Source organism: Chiloscyllium plagiosum, unplaced genomic scaffold (genome assembly GCF_037043375.1).
Source record: "Chiloscyllium plagiosum isolate Xiang-an unplaced genomic scaffold, Cpla_swu_hap1 HiC_scaffold_35, whole genome shotgun sequence".
Classification (NCBI taxonomy): domain Eukaryota; kingdom Metazoa; phylum Chordata; class Chondrichthyes; order Orectolobiformes; family Hemiscylliidae; genus Chiloscyllium; species Chiloscyllium plagiosum.
Genome location: NW_028270173.1, coordinates 22,719,744 through 22,744,469, shown reverse-complemented (window position 1 = coordinate 22,744,469; position 24,726 = coordinate 22,719,744). Strand labels below are relative to the sequence as shown.

The window sequence follows — 24,726 nt, the reverse complement described above, 5'->3', positions numbered from 1 at the left end:
AATTCTCTGTCTAGGAAAATGGGAGCAGGAAGAGTCCATTCGGCCCTTCAAGTCTGCTCCACCATTCAGTAAGATCATAGGTGATCTGGTCTTAACTCCAGCTTGTTGTCTGTACATTATAATCTTTGATTCTTTTGTCTATCAAAGCTTCCAATTCAGCCATGAATAACTTTAAACAGCTTCTCTGTATGTCTGTGCACATGTGTATGTCTGTGTGTGTACACGTATGTGTGAGAGAAAGGCAAATGTAAGCCCTATCTTCACCTTCCTCCCAGCTCTGTATGTACCCAGTCAGTCCCATGTGGACCTGCTTCCTCCTTTTAAGGGGGAGGATGCTTAAAGCACATGCCTCACCCACGTGAATGTAGCATGCCAACTTTTTTTATTGATTTTCGGGATGTGGGGTGAGCCAGCATTTATTGCCCTTGAGAAGGTGAGGGTGAGCTGCCTTCTTGAACCACTGCAGTCCACATGTTCCATGTAGACCCACAATGCATTAGGCAGGGAATACGAGGATTTTGATACCTAAACTAGCAACATGGTGGCTCAGTGGTTAGCACTGCAGCCTCATAGCACCAGGGACCCGGTTTTGATTCCACCCTCGGGCAACCGTCTGGTGTGTGGAGTTTTCACATTCTCCCTGTATCTCCGTGGGTTTCCTCCCACAGTTCAAAGATGTGCAGGTTAGATGGATTGGCTGTGCTAAGTTGCCCATAGTGACCAGGGATGTGTAGGCTGGTTGGGATCAGTTCATGGCAAATGCAGGGTTACGGGAGAGGGGGGGGAGGTGAGGGGGGTGGCGGGATGGTCTTCGGAGGGTCGGTATGGACTTGATGGGCTGAATGGCCTGCTTCCATGTTTTAGGGATTCTGACCTGCAGATCCCTTTAACTGCAGCACCCTTCAGAAATCAGAAAGAGTCTGTACACTCCTGTACCTCAGATGTTGATACTGTTGAAGGTAAGTCTGCTGACCCTCCCTTGTTCTCTTCTCTCCTGTAGGCTCTGCTGTTCACACTGTTGATGTTCTCTGGCCTGAGGAGCGTGGGCTTGAGACTGTTCTCCATGGCGACTGAAACCTACGTGTCTGGGACCCACTCTGCGGCCTTCATTACCTGCCCCAACATGGAGGTTGCTAAAGACATTGCACGGTGAGACTGACTGTCTACGGCTTTCCAGTTTTTGCGCATGAGTCTGTGCTTAGGGCCATACAGCTGGTTTTAAACACTTTCACCCCTGCCCTCATCCCAACCACTGCTATTACACAAGTAACGTTGTAGATTCATCCCGCATGGGAGACCATTTAGTCCATCTTAGATGTGCCAGCTTTAAGATAAAACTATATGACTGATCGCACTCTCATAATCTTTTGAGGTGGGGCCGGCAGTTTTTCTCCCCTCAGTCGGCACGGTGACTCAGTTGTTAACACTGCTGTCTCACGGTGCTAGGGTTTGATTCCACCCTCGGGCGACTGTCTGTGTGGAGTTTGCACCTTCTCCCCTCACCTGCGTGGGTTTCCTCCAGGTGCTCTGGTTTCCTCCCACATTCCAAAGATGTGCAGGTTAGAAGGATTAAAGGGGATGGACTGTGGGAGCAGGGTCTGGGTGGGATGCTTTTCAGAGAGTCTGTGAACACTTGATGGGCCGAATGGCTTGTTTCTCCGCACTGTAGGCTATCTATGATTCTGTGACCATTCTTCCAATTTCCTTTCAGAAGTTACCACTGAATGCACTTTCACTGCTCTTTCAGTCAGTGCATTCCAGGTCACAGCAACTCACTGCACATTTTTTGTTTGTCTCATGTGCAGTTATAACTTTCTGCCTTGCGTTCAACAAACCAGTATTACAAAGATACTGTTTGCGGTTCGCCATTTCATCCTGCTACGATGCAGTAGCAGCATGGAGTGGTACTCTCCATGCAAGATTAAACCATCAAACCAAAATAAAATGTTCTACTTACCTCTAAAATTAGTTCCTCTGAAATTAGTAATTGGTATACAAGTTTCAGTGCTGGCATGATGCCAGGTATCTAGGCGATACGTCCCAGTGGCTGGCGGATCGTATGAAACAGCAAGTGATTGCATCAGGCAGAGCACTTACTATATTCAACCAGCCTGTGCTTGCAAATCATGGAGCTCAGTGTCCAACATTAAATGTGATTCAGCAAATCAGGAAAAGCACTTACTCAACAATCCAGGTTGTGCTAAAAATTATACTAACAATCAATTTTAAGATTAATGTAGCCCGTGTACGCCTGCTAGAAGTTGCACATATTCACATCCAGGGGCCTTGGTCTTTGCAAACAGGAAGCCTGTGTCTCGGCCTTGCTCCTTGGCGAACTGAATAAAAACAGAAGGAGCCCTTTCATGGGGACTCTGCGTGGCGATACCTTGTTCAGTCAGTGTCAACTTGCTTGGTTTGAATGTAAATAAAAATTTGGATTACCTTGTTTTACTGACATGCTCCATGGTGACACCTTTACCTATCACAGACCACTTTCCAACCAATCAACCCCCTCTTCTTGTGCACTTGTACAGGTCGTTCTGGTTTAACACGCGCTTCATTAACACGAATTGGCTATAACGTGATTGATGAATTGTAGACGCTGTTCGGATAACGCAAACTTTCTGCTGATTGGGTATAGCAATTTTCTATAGTGGTTTTCTGTTGCGCAGCGTTGCAGAGGAGTCCAACTGTCACATTATAGCACAATGACCTGTAATTGTTGTTCCCTTTGAGATCTGGTATTCTTGTGATGATGATGTGACGAGTGCGAGATGAAAAACTTCAACAACTTTTTTTTTTCCATCTGTCCCCCCCACCCCCCAACTCTCAAGCAACCATTTAACCCCTACTCCCTTTTTAACTCTAATATGTAACCTAATTTTTCCCGACTTTTGAACTCTGTACGTCTCTGTCGGCCATCTTATCAATAGCACCTTACAGAATCCTTTGGTCCTCGGAATTAATCTCTATGGCTGCTAGTTTAGAATTACCTGCATCTTTGGAGACACTTCACTCCCTCCAGGCCTGGATCCAGACTGCTGAGATGTTGAGTTAGTCCAGACAGAATCCTCGACGTCACAATTGCCTATTTTCTTCTGAGAAAGTAACTGTGTCTCCTGCTCTCCATTTCTTTTCTCAGATCCTCTTTTAAAACCAGATTTGCCCCCACCCCAGCACCCCCGTTCCCGACTCCGATTCAGTGTTGTTTCTAGGGCTTGCTATGGGAAGTTTGGCTGCCGCACGTGAAGCAGATACCCTTCAAAAGTACGCTGCTTGTCTTGGAGCACTTTGCAACACTACACTCCCCACCCAAAAACCGAGACTCATTGTACCACATAAATAAATCCTGTCTTTTACCGGACTTCATATCATACTTTGCAAAGTACGACAGAGAATTGCAACCATGGGGCCTGCAGCATTGTAAACATGAGTCTCCTGCGAACATCAAAAATAGCCAGGAGTAGGCCATTCGGCCCTTCCAGCTGCCTGCTCCATCATTCCATATGATCATGGCTGATCATCCTCTTCCTGTTTTCTCCACATATCCTTCTATCACCTCAAATATAAGAACTATATCTAGTTCCTTGTTGAAAACATCCCATGTTTTGGCTTCAACTGATTTCTGCGGTGTAGTGAATTCCACAGGCTCGCCAATCTGTGTCTCTTCATTTCAAACCTGAATGGCCTATCCCCTCTCCTTGAACTGTGACACCCCCCCCCCCCCCCCCCCCCCCCCCCCCGATTCCGAACTCCCTGATCACCCCTCCCTGTGTTTACCCATGTCTAGTCCTTTTGGAATTTTATAGGTTTCTATGGGTCTCCCATTTATTCTTCTCAGCCCTTTTTTTTTAAAGCATTGCGATTGCTTGGCAAGACAAAAATACGGCCAGTTTAGAAATAAACCATTAACTTATTCAGTCAAGCAAGCCCTTTTGATCCCATCACAAATCCCATTACAAATTGAACTTGGAGCAATTGACTGAAGTAATTCACACTTTGCGGTACACAATGAACATTGACATTCCTTGCTCTGTTTGATTCCTCAGGGGTGTTGTACAGAAGAAGCTGGCTGCCTGCGTGAACATTGTGCCACAGATAACTTCCGTGTACGTGAGTCTTTTCATCCAGGTGGGCGGATGTTACGGGCGGAAAGATGTCGTCGGATTCAGTCTGCGTTCAGCACTTTTTGGCCGCGGGGTGAAATTACCTTTAATCCCATTTACCTCCCACTATCCCTATGACCCCACTTCTTTCATCCATTTACCCAATCTAACCTTGAATGACCATCAGGCATCCACTCACAGCCCTGAGACAAGTAATCGGTCAATCCATTTTAACAGCGTTGCTTCGCAGGTGGACATTTGCCAGCAGATTAATAGAACTCCCTTGCAGCAAGATCATTTCACCTTATGCAGCCAAGAGGTGTGAACGTTGCCAGTAAGACTGGCGTGAGTTATCTATCCCTGACTGTCCTCGAGAATGTAACAGTGAGCTGCTCTCATCACCCACTACAGTCTGTGGGGCACAGTGCTCCCACAGTGCTGTTAAACAGGTCCTGTCAAGATACTGTACCTTGACTGTGGATCAGTAGCATGCTGGTTGTGGACCAGAGAACTAACCAAACAATGGGAGCCATGGGTTTAGAATCCCTCCAAGGCAGTTGGGTGAATTTAAATTCAATTCGTTGGGTTAATTTTGAATAAAAAGCTAATCTCAATAATAGTGACTGTGAAACCACTGGGCATGGCAAAAATTCGTTCTCTGATGTTATTTTGATGACGGAATCTTCTCAGTCTTCACATGTGACTCCAGACCCACAGCAGTGGGGAGGGTCTCTTAACTACCTAGAACTGTAGCAAGACACTGAGTTGCATTCTAGAAGGCATGGTGGCTCAGTGGTTATCTGTGCTGCCTCACAGTGCCAGGGACTCAGGTTCAATTCCAGCCTTGGGCGACTGTGGGTTCATAGTCCCTTGAATGTAGTCACAGGTAGACAGGATAGTGAAGGGGGCATTTGGTATGCTTGTCTTTATTGGTCAGTGCATTGAGTACAGGAGTTGGGAGCTCATGTTGGGCCTGTACAAGACATTAGTTTGGCCACTTTTGGAATACTGCAATCAACTCTGGTCTCCCCGCTGTCAGAAGAGTGTTGTGAAGCAGGAAAGGGTTCAGAAAAGATTTGCAAGAATTTTGCCAGGGTTGGAGGGTTTGTGCTACAGGGAGAGGCTTAATACACTGGGGCTGTTTTCCCTGGAAAGTTGGAGGTTGAGGGTTTTTTGAGGTTTATACAATCCTAAGGGCATGGGGGAGGGAGGGTTGCGGGGGGAAGAGCCGATGTTTTTCCCAGGGCAGAGGGATCCAAAACCAGAGGGCATAAGTTTAAAGTGAGATGGGAAAGATTTAAAAGGGATCTAAGTGCCAACGTCTTCACGCAGAAGGTGGTGCATGTATGGAATGAGCTGCCAGAGGAAGTGATGGAGGCTGGTACAATTACAGCATTTAAAAGCCATCTGGATGGGTACATGAATAGGAAAGGTTTAGAGAGATATGGGCTAAATGGTGGCAAATGAGACTCGCTTAATTTAACACAGAGAGTCAACGTGGACGAGTTGGACTGAAGGATCTGTTTCCGTGCTGTACATCTCTATAACCGTGTGCCAGATTCAGAGGAGTTTACTGTTTCTTGTCATTGTCCCATTCCATCTTCTGGGAGCTTGCTATGAGCAAATTGGCTGTCGTCTTCCCTGCATTACAAATGATTCATATTTCAAAAAGTACTTCAATAGTTGTCAAGAGCTTTGAGATATCCTCAAGTAGAGAAAGATGCTTCATAAATGTGATATTTTTTTCCATCGTGGGAATGGAAATTTCATTTGCATACATGTAAATTTAGTTGCATAATGTTTTAATTTTTTTAAATTTACCTCCAGATACGAATGGAAAGGAAACATTGAGGAAGACAGCGAAATTCTGCTTGTGAGTTTTCAGATTATAACACAATGTTTGACCAGATTGATAGCAATTGTGCATAATTACAGGGTCCTTATTGTGATATATTTCTATGGGCTTCACACAGGAAGTCAGATCTGAGTAAGCCAGAGGAAGCAAAGGGCTGCGGCAGACGGTATGGTCAGTGAGAGAGAGAACTTTGAAGATGTGCTGTAGGAACAGAGGTTTGGGGACAGAGAATGTAGGCCACTGACTTGCTATCCTTGGAGTTAAAGATATTGAAAGAAGAGTTAATAGAGGTGTAGAGATCATGACATAGGAAGAAGAGTCGGTCATTCAGCCCCTCGAACCTGCTGTGCCATTGAAAATGATCATGGCTGATGATCCACTTCAGTGCCTTTTACTCACACTATCCCATAACTCTCTGAAAAAAATATTGTCAAGCCTCAAGTACTCTCCTCTGGGGTGGAGAGTTTCAGAGATTCACAACCCTCTGATTTAAAAACTAAAGTTTTGTTGTCTTGGAATTAAGTGGTATTCTTTTTTAAAATGTTTGCCCTAGTTCTAGACTCCCCAACCGTGGGAAGGTTACATTTCCCCTGTTTATCTCTTTGTGCATTTTGTAGGTTTCAATGAAATCGCCTCTCATTCTGCGAAACTTCAGGCCCAGTTGATCCATCCTCTCTTGATCGAACAGTTCTGGGACCAAAACTGCTGGACCTTAGTTGCATTCCCTCTCTGGCAGTTGTATCTTTCCTGAGACCAAAACTGCACGTAACTAAAATCCTGCACAGGTTTCAATAAAGGTAGACCAAAGAAACAATGCTGCTTTCAGCTGATGGTACAGGGACAAAGGGTGTTAGGTCAGAAATGCAGGGGAACAGTACAGTGTGTTACAGGCCCTTCGGCCCTGATGTTGTGCTGGCCTTTTATCCTACTCTGAGATTAGTCGAGAGCGTGGTGCTGGAAAAGCACAGCAGGTCAGGCAGCATCCGAGGAGCAGGAAAATTGACATTTCGGGCATAAGCCCTTCGTCAGGAGTCCCTTGTAGAGAGAGATGGGGAACTTCTTCAAGGTAGGCATCCTTGGAAAGCGGTTTCACAGTAGCTTTAAAATCAACACAGTGAGGACTGCAGATGCTGGAGATCACAGTTGAGAGTGTGGTGCTGGAAAAGCACAGCAGGTCAGGCAGCATCCGAGGACCAGGAGAGTCGATGTTTCGAGCATAAGCTCTCTTCTGAGTCAAACTAACCTACATACCCTTCAACTTACTATCATCCATGTGCCTATGTGCGTTGCTTAAATGTCCCTAATGTATGTATCTAATGTAAAAAACCTTTTCTATGCCATGTGTGCTAATAACCTAGAAGTCACGCGAACTCCGTTCGTAGAAGCAGAGATGATCAGTGATTTCAAAAAGCACTTGAGAGAAATATACTTGCAGGACTACGGGGATAGAGAGGACTGTTCTAGTGACAACATGAGCTTGTCAGGCCACACGGCCTCCTGCTGTACTATAATGACTGTAGTTCTGATAACTGAAGGCACAGCGGGCGGTGAGAGGACAGAGAGACGAAGGCCGGAGAAGCTGAGGCAAGTCCACTGTAGCTGGTAAAGTACATGAGTTGTGAAGAGACCTCCCTGCCCAGAGAGCACGGTGATAAGGTGGAGTCCTGTCTCACAGGGTGTGGTTAAAGTGAGTCGTATAGTTGCTGTAAGGGAAAGCTGGGCAAATAGATGAAGGTGAAGGAAATAGAGGGATGTAGTGATTGAGTTGGGTGAGGAAAGATCGGAGTTCTCTTAAACTCTGGCTTGGTTGAATGGTCTGTTTCTGTGCTGGAGTTTTTATTTTATAACTATCTGTTCAGCAGGTGAACAAAAATGAAAGCTCGAGTCAATCGTCTGCGTATTCTGACATATTCAGCAGGGGAGGGAATACAGGGATATAATTACTCGAGACCAGGCAGGTGTTCACTGAGAAGCATGATTGCAATTTTACATATTGTGGCGAGTCAGGCACAAGATTCGGTCTCTTATCGTCCTGCAGTTGTGTTCTGTCGAAAGCGGTGATCAAAATCTGCTGAAGTTCAGCTTGTTGAGTGTCAGGCCAGCTCTGGCGATGCGTTTCTTACTTTTATTTTCTTTCTTTTTGACACGGAGTGGTGTACCTTTGGGCCACAGGTGAAACTGGAAATCTTCGGTTCAGCAATTGCAGTGATAGCATTTCAGAGCGATCAAATTAATCGGGTGGAAAACGTTGACGGAAACCACAGCAGACAGACTGACTGGAGGTGTGAAAGTAGAACTTGCTATATGAGCAGGCCATTTAATCCAACTGCTCTATGCAAGCTCCCCATAGCAATCTTCTGTCCCTCTTTATTTCACTTATCCTCCCTTTCCTTTCTCCCTCATGCACATGTCTAGCTTTCTTTTAAATGCTGTTGATCTCAGTTGCTCTGTGTAGCTGCACTTTCCATATTTTAACCTCTTTGGACTGTGGGACTTTCTTTTAAGAATTCACTGTTGGATTCATTGGTGACTACTGTATATTTATGACACCACCTTCTTCCCCAGGCTTTCTTCCTTGCAACCTGTGAAAGCAATATCAAGCCCCCTTTATAATTTTAAAGAGCTTCATTGTGTTCCCATCTCTGCCTGGAAAGAGGTTTCAGGTAGAATCGGATACTGACTAAGAATTAACCCTTAAGGTTTCATTTCTGTGCACTGCCCAGAAGTGTCACAGACCTGGAGCAGTCATGCAGTCTCTCTGTCATTTTCTTTTTCCCTCCCCCGACATGCGACCAGACCCACTGAACATTTTCAGCATTTCCCAGTTTTATTTCAGATTTCCAGCCTTGGCAGTAGTTTCAATCTGTCAGAAAATTCTCCTAGCAGGAGTTAACGTGCGTTTTCAGAGGAAATAAATTGAGTGGAGATTACTCCACAGGGTTTGAGTTTCTGAAAGACATGTCCATAAAGACACTTACCAATTTTTATAGATGCACCATAGAAAGCATTCTATCAGGATGCATCACAGCTTGGTACAGGAACTGCTGTGCCCAGAACCATAAGAAACTACAGAGAGTTGTGAACGCAGCTCAGTCCATCACACAAACCAACTCTCCGTCCATTGACTCCATCGACCCGTCTCGCTGCCTCGGGAAGGCAGACAACATCATCAAAGACCCCTTGCCACCCTGGTTACAATCTCTTCCAATCTCTTCTCATGCAGGAGATACAAAAGCTGAAACACACGTACCAACAGATTCAAGAACAGCTTCTTCCCTGCCGTTATTAGACATCTGAATGAACCTTTCAAACTTCAGACTTAATGTTGACCTCACTCTTTGTGCACCTTCTCTGCAGCTGGAACATTGTATTCATTGCTTGTTGTATTAACCTGATGCATTTTGTATGCAGAACATGCAAAACAACACTTTCACTGTACATGTGACAAATCATGAAACAAGCGGTGATGTTACCTGGTTAGCCAGTGTATTAACTTTAGTTGCTCCAAGGCTATCACCTTCTGTTGTAAACTTCCTTTCATTAGGGTTAGCTCCCTGACTAATATTGGTAGTATTTGGTCACATTCAGTTATGAGAGATACAGTCATCCGCTGCCATAATTTCCATTGTAAAATTGAGACTTGGCCTGAACCACTCGGCTGGGGGGGGAGGGGGAGTGGGAGAATCATGCCAGTACTGAGTCGTGGCAACAGCAGGGAATCATTCTTGGGACACCCCTAACAATAGTGGTTGGACCTGTTATCTTAAACGTACATGCTGCATCTCATCGACAATGCGTGGTGCCTTAACCACTTTCATCCCACAGCCAGTTCAGCCGTGATCTTACAGAAAGGCAGGGGGAGCTCAAAGGGCTGAATGGCATACTCCAGCTCCTAGTTCTCCATGTGTGCCTGCAGAACGTAATGAGTGTTGGCTCTTTGAGGAGTGGAGTTGACCAGGCACACTCGGAATTGAAGGCAGAGACAGACAGGGGAAGGATCGACTGAGTTGGGGTTGGGGGGTTGCGGGTGGTGGTTTAAAGTGTGACACTGGGTGGGAATGCTCCCTGACTTCAGCAGCATTGAAGATTGGTCATGTGTCGTGTTAGGGAATGGCATATTCTAATCTGGCTGGTTAGCCCTCCCTGCTCAAGATCAGTTACCAGTCCCCCAAAGACTATTAGTCCTTCACTCCTCTCATGGCAGAGTCTTGGACCAGAGGGGCACAGACTCAGGATAAAGGGACACCAATTTCAGGGAGACGAGGAGGAATTTCTTCTCTGAGGGTTGTGGATCTTTGGAATTCCCTGCTGCAGACAGGGCTGTGGGGACAGAGCCCTTGTGTATATTTAAGGCTGAGAGAAACACATTCCTGACCATTCTGGGAATCAAGGGTTACCGGGAAAGGGCAGGAAAGTGGACGTGAGGGATGTCAGATCAGTCACGATCCTATTGAATGGCTGAAGCAGGCTCGAGGGGCCGAATGGCCCACTCCTGTTTCAGGTGGCCTTAGGATCTTAGCGTAGTGCAGGACTTCACCACTTCTGTGAGAGCAGAAAACGCAAGGCAGACATAAGGGAGCAGACACAAGGGAGCAGATACATCTGTGCCCTCACACCGCAGATGAGGGAGTGTGTTCCCAGCAATTCTCACCCCTGTTTAAACAGAGATTCCCAGCAGCCGCAGTACTTTGGACTGCTGTCCTGTTGATGGTTTGTCATTGATTTGAGTTTTCTGGGCATTCTGAAATGTTTGAGCCAGACACGTGACTCCTTTGACTTTGCCGTACCGCACGGTGTCAGGCCAAGTACAGCTCGGTTCTACTTAAACGCAGCGTAGCAGAGGCCCAACACGGACCTGTCCCATCACGTAGGAGACCCCCCCCCCTCCCCCACCCCAGGTTTGATGTGAAGGCTCCTGCTGTGACTAATCTCTAGCATGACGGACTCCTACTTCAGATGGCACCTGGTCAGATCGCAAGGACATCATCTGTCACTCCTGTGGGCTGGGAGGGAGGTGGGGAGGGCGTTTAGACAATGAATCATTTCGCAGCGTTTGTGGCACCGTCTGTTTGCTCGCCAGCAAAAGACAGAGAGAAATTGCATTTCTGTAGCGTCTCAGGTCATATCCCCAAAGGTCTTCTCGAGGCAAGTGAGTTGCAGGCGCTGTTCTATTGGAGGGAACGCGAGGTTGAGATTGATGCCCGGGAAGCAGTGCAGTAATGACCAGATAGTTTGTCTCCATTGGTATCGAGTGTCGGAGATCTGCTTCTGTGTCATTGGTCAGCGTTGTGTGCTGGTGCTGGCAGGCCTGACTGCTGTATTTGCAGCGTGCGTATGGGGAGGTTGCCACTGTCTCACAGTCCTTCATCATGGATACATCACTGGGTCAAAATCTTGCACGCTCTTGCCAGGAGCACTGTGGAATTCCCTCCAACAAGTGATTCAAAAAGCAGGGGCCACCGAGGATGGTTAAAAAATGCTGGTCTTACCATCGACAGCTGCATGCTGTAAAATAATTTTTAAATAGAATGCTCTTTGGTGGGGCGTGGGTATTTTGGGTGTTCTGGCTGTGCAGTGATAATTTCCCTACCTCTGGATCAGCAAAGCCAAGTTCAAGTCCCACCTAGAATCCCTACAGCGTGGAAGCAGGCCATTCATCCATCGAGTCCGCATAGACCCTCCAAAGAGCATCCCATCCTTCCTGGGTCGACCCTCCTGCCCTATCCTTGTAACCCTGCATTTCCTATGGCTAACCCACCTACCCTCCACAGCTCTGGACACTGTGAGGCAATTCAGCACAGACAATCCACCCAACCTGCACATCTTTGGGCTGCACCTGCTCTGAAGGTGTTTAATAACGTCTCTGAACAACTTGATTGAAAAAAAAGCAAAGTGGGCGGCACAGTGGCACAGTGGTTAGCACTGCTGCCTCACAGCGCCAGAAACCCGGGTTCAATTCCCGCCTCAGGCGACTGACTGTGTGGAGTTTGCACATTCTCTCCGTGTCTGCGTGGGTTTCCTCCGGGTGCTCCGGTTTCCTCCCACAGTCCAAAGATGTGCAGGTCAGGTGAATAGGCCATGTTAAACTACCCATAGTGTTAGGTAAGGAGTAAATGTAGGGGCATGGGTGGGTTGCGCTTCGGCGGGTCGGTGTGGACTTGTTGGGCAGAAGGGCCTGTTTCCACACGGTAAGTAATGTAATGTAGTGTATAAAAAAGGAAAATGCTCTTTGGGGCATTGCATATCAGTCTTTTTAATTCACTTGTGAGATGTGGGCATCGTTTGTTGTGCCAGCATCTATTCCCCATCCCTAGTTGCCCTTGAGAAGGTGATGGTGAGCTGCCTTCTTGAACTGCTGCAGTCCCTCTGATGTCGGTAGACTTGCAAGGCCATTACAGAGGGAATTCCATGATTGTGAACCAGCCACACTGAAGGAACAGTGGTATATTTGCAAATCAGGGTGGTGAGTTACTTGGAGGGGAACTTGCAGGGGGTGACGTTCCCATGTGTTTGCTTTTCTTCTCCTTCTAGATGGAAGTGGGCAGGGGTTTGGAAGGTGCTGTCTTAAGTCCAATAGCAGAAAGCCTTGTAAAACCCTTGACCGATCTTCAGTCAGTGCAGAGCTGCCTTCAGGCTGATCTGGGCTGGCCAAGCAGAATAAATCCTGTGATTTGTAGTGAAATTTGGAGCACTGACACCTGAGCCATAAAGGTATAGTGAAGTTAAAAATCGGAATAATTAGTAGGGTTCATTTCCGTTGATTGCCATTTTTAGCATTTTTGTCAGTGCATTTACACAAGTTCTCACTTGTGCTGTGTTGCTTTTATGTACAGAGTATGCAGGCAAGTGGCTTGGTTAAAGACAGCAAAGGGAGGAACCTTTTCAGAGCAGTTTGAAGCACGCTGTTAAAGAAATAGCACATGTGAAGGCATGTGTACGGTCAGGGAAGGCTGCAAGCTTTCTCACAAAGCTTAATAAGCTTTGGGTAACTAGTTATCCAGGATGTCCTTTGAGGCTGGGCAGAGAGTGAAGGGATTACAACAGATGGAGATGTGTGTAAGAGCTGAGAGATTAATCTGAACCCCTTATGCAGTCATACAGCAGGGAAACAGACCTTTCAGTCCACGCCGACCAGATGTCCCAAACTAAACTAGTCCCATTTGCCAGCATTTGGCCCAAACCACTCTCAGTCTTTCCAATTCATGTACTTTCGAAGTGTCTTTTAAATGTTGTTAGCTGTACCTGTCTCTACCATTAACTATATTCAATGATCCAGCCTCCTCCTCTTGCTGGGGAGGGGAATTCCAAAGAGGCAAATCATCGGAGAAAAGGAATTCCCCCTCATCTCCATCTCAGATATGAGGCCCCTTCTTTTCAAATTGTTCCAGATTCTTCCACATGGGGAAACATCCTCTCAGCAACCACTCTGTCGTGTCACCTCTGAAGCTTCTAAGTTTCGATCGTGTGGTAATGTCTAGTAACGCTGACCCAGGGGGACATGAGTTTGAATCATACCACCCTACCAATAAAATGCCAGCCTGATGTACCTGTGAAACCACAGTCAATTGATGTTAAAAACCCATCTGGTTCACTACTGTCCTTTAGGAAAGGAAAACTACCATCTTTATCCGGTCTGGCCTGCCCACACTAAATGATTGACTCTTAACTGCCCCTTTAGGAGTGGTTAGTAAATGCTGCCCAGGGTTGCCCACATCCCATGATCAAAGATGGGAGAGCAGCCGTGAAGGGCTCTGGTGTCATATTCCGCTCTGGCGTCATAGAGATATACAGCACGGAAATAGACCCTTCGGTCGAACTCGTCCATACCAACCAGATATTCTAAATTAATCTCGTCCCACTTGCCAGCACTTGGCCCATATCCCTCTAAACCCTTCCAATTCATATACCCATCCCGATGCCTTTTAAATGCTGTAATTGTACCAGCCTCCACCACTTCCTCTGGCAGCTCATTCGATATGCACACCACCCTCTGCGTGACAAAGCTACCCCTTAGGTCCCTTTTATATCTTTCCCCTCTCACCGTAAACCTATGCCCTCTAGTTCTGGACTCGCCCACCTGGAGAAAAGACCTTGTCTATTTATCCTACCTATGCCCCTCGTGATTTTATAAACCTCTGTAAGGCCACCCCTCAGCCTCCGACGCTCCAGGGAAAACAGCCCCAGCCTGTTCAGCCTCTCCCTATAGCTCAGATCCTCCAACCCTGGCAACATCCTTATACATTCTTTCCGAACCCTTTCAAGTTTCACAACAACTGCAGTTTCAGATTTTCACGGGCAGCATTTGTTGGAAGCAAAAATTAAAAATACAACAGTGCAAGTGCTGGAAATATGACATAAAAACAGATGGTGCTGGAAATGCACAGCAGGCCACTCAGCACTTGCAAAGCGAAGATTTGGGTTATTGATTTGTGCATATGTTGTTCATCAGCCTGCAGGTTATTGAGCCTAGTGTCCTCTCAATGTTATGTCTACCTCCGATCCTTTGTCCTTTTTTCCATCTGCTCGAGTTTCACTTCAATCAGTGTTTTCTTGGTAAAGAATTGCACCGTGAGCCATTACACTAGCCTTTTTCCATGCTTCCTAAATGAGCTTTCCGTCATTTTCTGATCTTCCAACGGATTGAAGACCATGAGACATAGGAGTGGAAGTAAGGCCATTCGGCCCATCGTGTCCACTCCACCATTCAATCGTGGCTAATGGGCATTTCAACTCCACTTATGACACCTTTCGACACGTTTGCAACAGCTTGCATTTCTGTAGCTCCCTTAACGCAACGAAATGTCCCAAGGGACTTCCCAGGCGCGTTAACAGTTTGACATTGGACCAAAAATGAGGGCAAAGGTTGATCAAAGAAGTAGATTCTGAGGGGTGTTTCAAAAGAGGTGGGGGAGGCTTTGGGGAGGTCATTCCAGAGCTTACGACCTGGGCATGTGAAGGTGTTGCCATTAATCATGGTATGAATGGGATCATAAAATCCCCACAGTGTGGAAACAGACCCTTCAGCCCAACAAATCCCCATCGACCCTCCAAAGAGTAACCCACCCAGACCCATTCCCCTACCCTATTATCTTCCATTTACCCCTGACTAATGCACCTAGCCTACACATCCCTGAACACTGTTGGCAATTTAGTATGGCTAGTTCCCTAGCCTGCACATCTTTAGACTGTGGGAGGAAACCACACACAGACACGGGGAGAATGTGCAAACTCCACACAGTCAGTCGCCCGAGGCTGGAATCGAACCCAGGTCCTTGGCACTGTGAGTCAACAGTGCGAACCACTGAGCCACGGTGCTGCCCTAAAACCAGGGTCCTCAAGCAGCTAACATTGGAGGAAAGCTGATGTGGTAGTGGGTTTCAGAGCTGGAGTTGGTTACAGAGGTTTGAAGCCATGGAAGAGTTTAAAAGGAAGGCTGAGAATTTTGAAGTTGAGGTGTTGCCAGACCGCGATGTGGTACAGGTCAGTGAGGTTACGTAGTTCAGTGCAGACCAGGATACAGGCAGCAGAATTTTGCACATTGTGTGTGGCTTCACCTGAAGAAGCCCACCCACTCCAGTTCTGTCAGATTTACGTGCTTGCTCGAGGTGACAGCCGCAGCTGCTCACAAGAATATCATTTGCCACACTCGAGGAGAATGCATCCACAAAACAGAGACTGTCGAAACGTCGGTCCTGAGCTGCGGCCTGATGCTGAGTAGCATTGTGCATCTGGTGCGATTCTCCAGCTCTCCTGTAAAACGGTCTGACTCAGAAGCAGCACCTGGGGTAGAAGTGTGTCCGTGTGTGTGTCTGTGACCTTTTATCTGCAGCAGGACAGCCTTTGTAAAGCGAGCACAAAGAACTACAGGTACCAGAAATGTGAACCAAAAACCATGATGGGGAGGTGCTGGTGTTTGACTAGGGTGGACAAAGTTAAACGTCACACAACACCAGGTTGTAGTGTAACAAGTTTATTTGGAAGTACTAGCTTTCACAGCACTGCTCCTTCGTCAGGTAGATAGTGGGGCAGGATCATAGGACACAGAATCTATAGCACAAGAGTGTCATGCAACTGATACGATGTATTGAACTAACCTAGGTTGCTGTTCAGTCTTTTAGAGTGGATGCAGGTTTCGATTCATTAATATGTGAACAGAAACCAGAGAGTGCTGGAGAATCACGGCATCTGTGGAGAGAAAGCCAGAGTTAACCTTGCGACTCCAGTCACCCTTCATCAGCACTGAAGGGACAGGGTGAAATTGATGCTGAATCCCTTCAGAGTAGATGCTGCCAGGCCTGTCTTTCTCCAGTGCTCACGTTTTTGCTTGATAAAGTGAACAAGTTACACAGTCACACAGCCTGCAAACAGATCCTCGGTCCAACCGGTCTACGCCGACCACGTCCCCAAACTAAACTAGCCTGCACTTGGCCCCATATCCCTCCAAGCATTTCTTATTCATTTACTTACGGGGACATTGGGCAGCACGGGTGGCTCAGTGGTTAGCACTGCTGCCTCACAGCACCAGGGTCCCAGGTTCGATTCCAGCCTCGGGCGACTGTCTGTGTGGAGTTTGCACATTCTCTCCCCGTGTCTGCGTGGGTTTCCTCTGGGTGCTCTGGTTTCCTCCCACAGTCCAAAGATGTGCAGGTCAGGTGAATTGGCCATGCTAAATTGCCCGTAGTGTTAGGTGCATTCGTCAGAGGGAAGTGGGTCTGGGTGGGTTACTCTTCGGAGGGTCGGTGTGAACTGGTTGGGCCAAAGGGCCTGTTTCCACACTGTAGGGAATCTAATCTAATCTAATCTTATGCAAATGTATTTTTAACGTTGTAACTATACCAGCATCCACTAGAAACTAGTTCCCTTGTAAAATACTGGCTGCCCATTACGACCCTGGCTATAATGTTTGACTGGGAAGCATGGTATTTGTGTGACACAGAAGTCTATTTGTGGTTCTTCTGTGGGGAAATTCAGCGAACGGAAAAGAAAGGAAAGGCTTGTATTAATGTTGCATTTCTCAAAGCTACCAAAGTGCTTTGCAGCTGAAGGAGCACCGTTGGAAAGCTGACTTGCAAGCCCCCCAACAAACAGCAATTATATAGTGATCGATAAGGTGTTAATCCTTGAGGGGGAATGTTAGTCAGGAGACTGGGGAGAACTGCACCTCCTCGTCACCGAACTAAGGTCCGTGGGATCATTTGCATCTGTTTGACAGACCCGTATCCATACGTGAAATTAATTGGCAAAGGGCCTTCCGAGGTTTGGAAGGGTTTCATCATAAATCTGTAGTCTAGCACAAGCACCAATTCCTGCCTTTCACGTCTGGACCCTTTCCCTGTCCAGAAGCCAGCATCTCACTGGTGAAAGCCCAGACTCTCTGGTTTTTTCCTGATCAGCCTGTTCAGAGATCATAGAATCCTGACAGTATGGAAGCAGGCCCTTCGGTCCAATAAGTCCACCTGACCCTTCAGAGAGTGACCCACCACTGCTGCCTCACAGCGCCAGAGACCCGGCTTCAATTCCCGCCTCAGGCAACTGTCTGTGCGGAGTTTGCACATTCTCCCCGTGTCTGCGTGGGTTTCCTCCCACAGCCCAAAAATGTGCAGGTTAGGTGAATTGGCCATGGGGTAAATGTAGGGGAATGGGTATGGATGGGTTGCTCTTTGGAGGGTTGTTGTGGACTTGTTGGGCCGAAGGGCCTGTTTCCACACTGTAAGTAATCTAATTCCTGAATACCATGGGCAATTTAGCATGCCCAATTCATCCTGACCTGCACATCTTTAGATTATGGGAGGATACCAGAGGAAACCCACGCAGCCACAGGGAGATTGTGCAAACTCCACACAGACAGGTGCCCGAGGCTGGAGTAGAACCCAGGTCCCTGCTGCTGTGAGGCAGTAGTGCTAACCACTGTGCCACCCCAGACATGCCTCTGGAGCACGGTTGGACTTGAACCCATCCCTCCTGTCTCCCCACAAAAGCCCTTCAAACCCCAGCTCTTATAAACAAAATCCTACAAGGGACCTGCATTTCGAACACAGCACAGCATCCACCAGACCAGGCAAGTCACGTCTCTTGTCTTCACGTCTCACAGGAAGGATGGCCCCTCCAGCTACATTCACCCCCTCGGGATGTCCCTGCATGCCTTACAATCAGTGAAGTGTAGTCACCGTTGTGATATGGAAAACACTGCAGCCAGCTCTCGCGGTGCAGAGCCCCCCTCCCAACAAGGATAGTGTCCAGAATCTTTCTTTTAAAGTGATGGTGGGTAAATGTTGGAAAAGGCTGCTGCTGTTTTCAAAACAGCAACACTGGATTATTTTTTAATATCCTGAAAGAATAGAAGGGACCTTTAAGTGCCAACCAAAAGATGTACCTCTAACCATGAAAACCATCCTTCAGTTCTGCACTAGATGTCTCTGGATTAAGTGCTTTGATTTGATTTGATTTGTCACATGCGACGATAGACAGTGAAAAGTATTGCTTTGTGTGCTATCCAGACAAAGCATACCTTACATACGTACATCAGGGTAGTGCAATAGAGTGCGGAATACAGTGTTACAGCAACAGAGAGGGTGCAGAGAAAGATCAAATCTAATCTATGAGAGGTCTGTTCGTAAATCTGATAACAGCATGGAAGAAGCTGTCCTTGCAATTCAATTTGTTGTATCTTCTGCTGGAAGAGGGTGAAACAGAGTAGAACCGGGGTGAGAGGGGTCTTTGATTATGTTGACTGCTTTCCCAAGGCAATGGGAAGTGTAGACGGAGTCAATGGATCTTGTGATGTACTGGGCTGCGTTCGCAACTCCCTGTATGTTCTTGTGGTCTTGGGCAGAGCAGTTGCCATACTGAGCTGTGATTAATCTGCAAAGGATGCTTTCTGTGGTGCATCGATAAAAATCGTCAAGAGTCATGATGGACATGCCAAATTTCCTTAGCCTTCTGAGGCAGTAGAGGTGTGCTTTCTTGAACTGTAGCGTTGACGTGGATGGGCCAGGATAGATATTTACCCCAAGGAACTTGGAAGCGCTTGAGCACCTCCACCTCAGCACCATTGATACAGACAGCAGTGCGTCTTTCACTCAGCTTCCTGAGCTTGATGACCAGCTCCTTCATTTTATTGACATTGAGAGAGAGACTGTTTTCTTTACACCAGTGCTGTGGAGCTTGTTTCAAACTCGTGACCTTCTAAATTGGAGGCGAGGATGCTGACCACATAGATGTTAAGAGGTCATTTGTCCCAGACGATTGATTTCAGTGTCGAGTTTCTCAGGGCTGTTTCATACCGCGCAGATTAACTCCAGGAGAATTGAGTCAGAATTGCGTTGCACTGGTTTGTTTCGATGTCCCTTAAGTACAGAGGGTTGAGGAAGGTGCAGTAATCCCTCAGTTTTGAACTGAAGTGCCTACTTTGTTTTTTCGCATTTAGGGATTAGAGTGGGTCTTAAACCCAGAACCTTGCGAGTCAGAGTTGTGCGAACTAACATCTGCTGCATGTCCTACACCTGATGTCAGGCCCCACTTGGAATACTGCGAACAATTTTGGATCTTGTATCTAAGGAAGGCTGTGTTGGCATTAGAGGGGGTCCAGAGGAGGTTCACAAGTATGATCGCAGGGATGAGGGGCTTGTCATCTGAGGAGCGGTTTGGTCTGTCCCTGATGGAGTTTAGAAGGCTGAGGGGGAATCTGATTGAAACGTGGAGAATACTGAGAGACCTGGGTAGAGTGGATGCAGAGAAAGGCAGCACAGTGGCTCAGCAGCTCGCACTGCTGCCTCATAACGCCAGGGACCCAGGTTCAATTCCAACCTCGGGCGATTGTCTATGTGCAGTTTGCATTTTCTCCCGGTGTATGTGGGTTTCTGCTGGGTACTCCAGTCTCTCCCCACGGTCAAAAGCTGTGCAGATTCGGTGGACTGGCCATAGATAGAACACAGAACAATACAGCACAGAACAGGCCCTTCAGCCCACGATCTTGTGCCGAACATTTGTCCTAGCTTAAGCACCTATCCATGTACCTATCCAATTGCCGCTTAAAGGTCACCAATGATTCTGACTCTGCTACTCCCACAGGCAGCGCATTCTATGCCCCCACCACTCTCTGGGTAAAGAACCTACCCCTGACATCCCCCCTATACCTTCCACCCTTCACCTTAAATTTATGTCCCCTTATAACACACTGTTGTACCCGGGGAAAATGTCTCTGACTGTCTACTCTATCTATTCCCTTGATCATCTTATAAACTTCTATCAAGTCACCCCTCATCCTTCGCCGTTCCAATGAGAAAAGGCCTAGCACTCTCAACTATCCTCGTACGATCTATTCTCCATTCCAGGCAGCATCCGGGTAAATCTCCTCTGCACCCTCTCCAAAGCTTCCACATCTTTCCTAAAGTGAGGTGACCAGAACTGCACACAGTACTCCAAATGTGGCCTAACCAAGGTCCTGTACAGCTGCAACATCACCTCACGACTCTTGAATTCAATCCCTCTGAACGCTAATACACCATATGCCTTCTTACAAGCTCTATCCACCTGAGTGGCAACTTTCAAAGTTATATTTCCCGGTAATGTGCAGGCCAGGTGGATTAGCCATGATTAATGTTGGGTTCCGGGGGGAAAAGGGTGGGGAGGCGGGTCTGGGTGTAATGCTCTTTGGAGGGTGGGTACAGACTTGATGGGCCTAATGGCGTCCATCTGCACTGTCGGGATTCAATGGGAGGCTCTGCCTGTATCCTCTGAAGTTGTATGATTCTGTAGGGCACTTCCACGAATGTACAACCTTAGAGTGAAGGGTCAGTCCTTTACAACTGAGATGAGAAGGAATTTCTTCAGCTGGAGGCTGGTGAATCTGTGGACCTAGGTTCTTGATTAGTGTCTTAAATACACTCAATGATTTGGCCACCACAGCCTTTTGCAGCAATCAGTTCCACAGATTCACCATCCTCCAGCTGAAGAAATTCCTTCTCATCTCAGTTGTAAAGGACTGACCCTTCACTCTAAGGTTGTACATTCGTGGAAGTGCCCTACAGAACCTAGGTTCTTGATTAGTTAGGGGATCAAGGGTTACATGGAGAAAGGTAGTAGAATGGGGTTGAGAAACATATCAGCCGCGATCGAATGGCCTAATTCTGCTTCTCTTACGAACCAGTCAGCACACCATAACATGTAGCTTTGGCAATGCTGGGTGAGGGATGGATTTTGGTCAGGACCAGGGAGGGGTGAGACACTTGTTTTAACAGCTTTAGTCCTGGGTTGCCATCTGTCTGGCACCTCTGACAATGTAGCAGTGCCTCACCGCTGCACCTGAAGGTGTCGGCCTTGATCGTAGACTGAAACCTCTGGATTAGACCTCTCCCCTTGTGACTCAGTGTCAGGAGAGAGTTAAACACTCAGCCAGACTGCCAGCTCACAAATAAAACATGAAGTGTGTGTGTGCCTCTTCAGAATAACAGTCGCTTTATTTGTCTTTTAATCAGATGGTTAAAACACGAAGCACCAAAGTTGGCGACTTAGCGGCGTACGTGCGGTAAGTGAGGGGACTGGGTTGGCCACAGACTTGGAATGGAGGAGGACAGAGAGGCCGGGTAGGCTGTAATCATCCATTTCCCTCATGCAGCCCATCAGGGTGATGGGCTGTTCCAACACAAAGCCAGGAGAAAGAGACAAAAAGTGTGTGGCGCTGCAAAAGCACAGCAGGTCAGGCAGCATCTGAGGAGCAGGAGAGTCGGCGTTTTGGGCATTCCAACTTGCTCCTTGGCTGCCCTGTTCCACACCGTTCATAACCTGGGCGGATGTGACTGTTCCCAAAACACAGCCTGACTGCCAGTTCAGTACTCGTTTAGGGCATTGTGCGTGTCTGTTGCTGGCGATGGTATTTCTGTCTGGTGCTCAACCCTCCCCACCCCCCCACCCCCTCCAAGTTGGTAGAAACATCGCATGTTAATATTGGCACGTGATTTTGTTACCTTTTAATTTTGAATGTATTAACGTATTCAGTCAAGTGGCAGTCCAAGTGCTATATCCAATTGCTAGTATGACACAGCACAGGTTAACCCCAGGAGGTTCAAGCCAAGTGTAGTTCGCAGAGACTTGTATTGTAATCCCTTTCGTACAGAAGATTAAGGAATGAGTCATACGGCATGGAAGCAGACCCTTCAGTTCAATTCGTCCATGCCGACCAGATATCCTAAATTAATCTAGTCCCATTTGCCAGCTCTTGGCCCATATCCCTCTAAACCCTTCCTATTCATATACCCATCCAGGGGCCTTTTAAATGCTGTAATTGTATCAAAGTCCTCTGGCAGCTCATTCCATACGCACACCACCCTCTGTGTGAAAAAGTTGTCCCTTGGGTTCCTTTTATGTACTTCCTCCTCTCACCTTAATCATATGACCTCTCACAGGACATTAGACTCCCCTACCTTGGGAGAAAAAGACCTTGGCTATTCACCCTATCCACGCCCCTCTTGATTTTATAAACCTCTGTAAGGTTACCCCTCAGCCTCCCCCTGTAGCTCAAACCCTCCAACATCCTTGTAAATGTTTCTGAACCCTTTCATGGATATGGGACATTGGTGAGACCACATCTATAATACTGTGCTCACTTTGTTACAGGAAGGATGTAAGTGGTTTACTAGATTAATCACTGGAATTGGGGGATTATTTTAGACAGGCTAGTCTTGTACCACAGAGTTTAGAATGTGAATTGAAGGTTTATTGAAAATTACGAGATCCTAGGGGTCTTGAGAGGTTGGATGTTCCCTCTTGAATGAGAATCAAGAACTAGGGGCCACCATTTTAAACCAGAGGGTCCTGAGCCTTGGGAATTCTTTACTCGGTTAAGTGGCAGAGGAGGAGCCCTTGACTAGCTTTAGGGCGATGATAGGTAAATTCTTGGTAATCCAGAGACTTAAAGGTTATCAGGGCAGGTAGGAATGTGGATTAGAGGTTGCAATTCTATCATATCTGATTTTATTGAAGGCAGTGTGGGTCTGAGGGGCCGAATGGCCTTCTCCTACTGCTTGTTCAATGTTCTTTAAACCCCAGTAAATTTAGGTCTAACCTGGTCAACCCTTCCTTTTAGGGAGGCAGGTCCCTTTATCCCAGGTGTCAGCTGTGTGAACCTCCCCTGAACTAATTTCAATGAAAGCATACCTCTCTTGAGCTCAAGAGACCAAACTGTACACGGTACTCCAAGTGTGGACTCACCAATGCCACTTTCACACTCCTCCCAGCATGATGGCTCAGTGGTTAGCACTGCTCGGGGATCCAGGGACCCAGGTTTGATTCCAGCCTCGGGCAACTGTGTGGAACTTGCACATTCTCCCTGTGTCTGCGTGGGTTTCCATCCAATGTGCAGGTTAGTGTGGATTGGCCGTGCTAAATTGCCCATCGTGTCCAGCGATGTGCAAGCTCGGTAAATTGGCCATGGGTAAACACAGGGTTCCAGGGATAGGGTAGGGGATGGGACTGAGTGGGATGCTCCATGGGGGGGGGGGGTCAGTGTGGACTCAATGGGCCGAATTGCCTGCTTCCACACTGTTGGCATTCTGTGATTCCACCCAAGCTATAAAAGACCAAGGGCCGTAGAAATTTAGATCTCTTCCACAAAATGCTGGTGAGGTTGGTGTTGTAGGCGTGCAGTGGGAATGTTCAAATCCCGGATTGATGCATTTTCATTGGGTTCGAGACTTCCAAGTTCCACATGGGTAAATGAAGTTGGGGTGCAGGCCAACTTGATCTGGCTGAACGGCAAAGCAGGTACGATGGGCCGAACAGCCTCCTGTTCCCATGACTTGAATCCTTTCCAACACCTTAGAGCTGTCTACGGGTGACGTGCCGAGTGATGTTTCTCTGCTCCGTCTCCTCTCTCAGGTCGGTTCACCCTTATGACGTGGCGGAAGTTATCAGTGTGCCGATCGACCAGGGGAACCCACCGTACATGAAGTGGCTGAGCGAGGTGGTGCCGGAATAAAAGTCCTGAGCCCGTAGCCTGAGGGGAGAGAGAGAAAGAGAGAGAGACATCTTTCGAGAGCGGCTGCTCCCTTGAATCCCGCGTTAGCTTTCATTTTTTGGTCCGCAAAGAGCTTTCTTCAGCAAATCTCTCCACTTTTCCTGCACTCGGCTCCCTGGTCTAATTCCTGCTTGCAGCTCACAGCCTGCCACAGCTACAAGGGCTTTTGTGTGTCTTACTGTCTTCTCACTTTCGGGTGAGGAGACACTTGTGGCAAAGGCTGTCACCTATAAGGGAACATTTGGTCTGGTCACTGCAATGAAGGATGTGCAATGTGCTTCAGAGTATCATGTTAAATATCACATGTGTGAACTTCACTAACAATGACCAGGGTATTCCCTTTGTTAACTTCTAATTAAAATTTTGATCAGATTTATTCCTCTTCTCGTATTGGTTTGCAATTTTTCATTGTGTGTAAAAAAACTAAAAGAAACGTGGATGTCATAAATCAGAAACAAAAACCAGAGGTTGCTGGAAATGCTCAGCAGATCTGTCAGTGTCCATGAAGAAAAATCAGAGTTAACGTTTTGGGTCCAGTGACCAGTGTCCTGAGGAAGGGTTGCTGGAACTGCCGAAATGTTAACTCTGGTTTCTCTTGACAGATGCACCAGACCTGCTGAGCTTTTCCAGCAACTTCCTGTTTTTGTTTTCATTGTGCATGTTACTGTGACGTCTCCCATGGACAAGGAGAATGGAGGTTCCAGAATATGGTTTCGTGAAAATTGTTTTAACCAGCATTCTGGGTTAACCTG

The 24,726-nt window shown here is 47.2% G+C and overlaps 1 protein-coding gene across 2 annotated transcripts in view; it reads left to right on the top strand.

The window, feature by feature from the left end:
* The window catches only part of LOC122541386 (protein CutA homolog), a 30,121-nt gene extending 5,771 nt beyond the window's left edge, over positions 1-24,350 (top strand). For both annotated transcript variants that reach the window (XM_043678115.2, XM_087979351.1), the window contains exons 2-6: positions 1,001-1,149; positions 4,050-4,109; positions 5,934-5,979; positions 21,438-21,487; positions 23,836-24,350. In XM_043678115.2, coding sequence (XP_043534050.1) covers positions 1,001-1,149; positions 4,050-4,109; positions 5,934-5,979; positions 21,438-21,487; positions 23,836-23,935 — 405 coding nt within the window. In that variant the 3' untranslated portion in view covers positions 23,936-24,350. The remainder of the gene's footprint in view (positions 1-1,000; positions 1,150-4,049; positions 4,110-5,933; positions 5,980-21,437; positions 21,488-23,835) is intronic.
* The last annotated feature ends 376 nt before the right edge of the window (positions 24,351-24,726 follow it).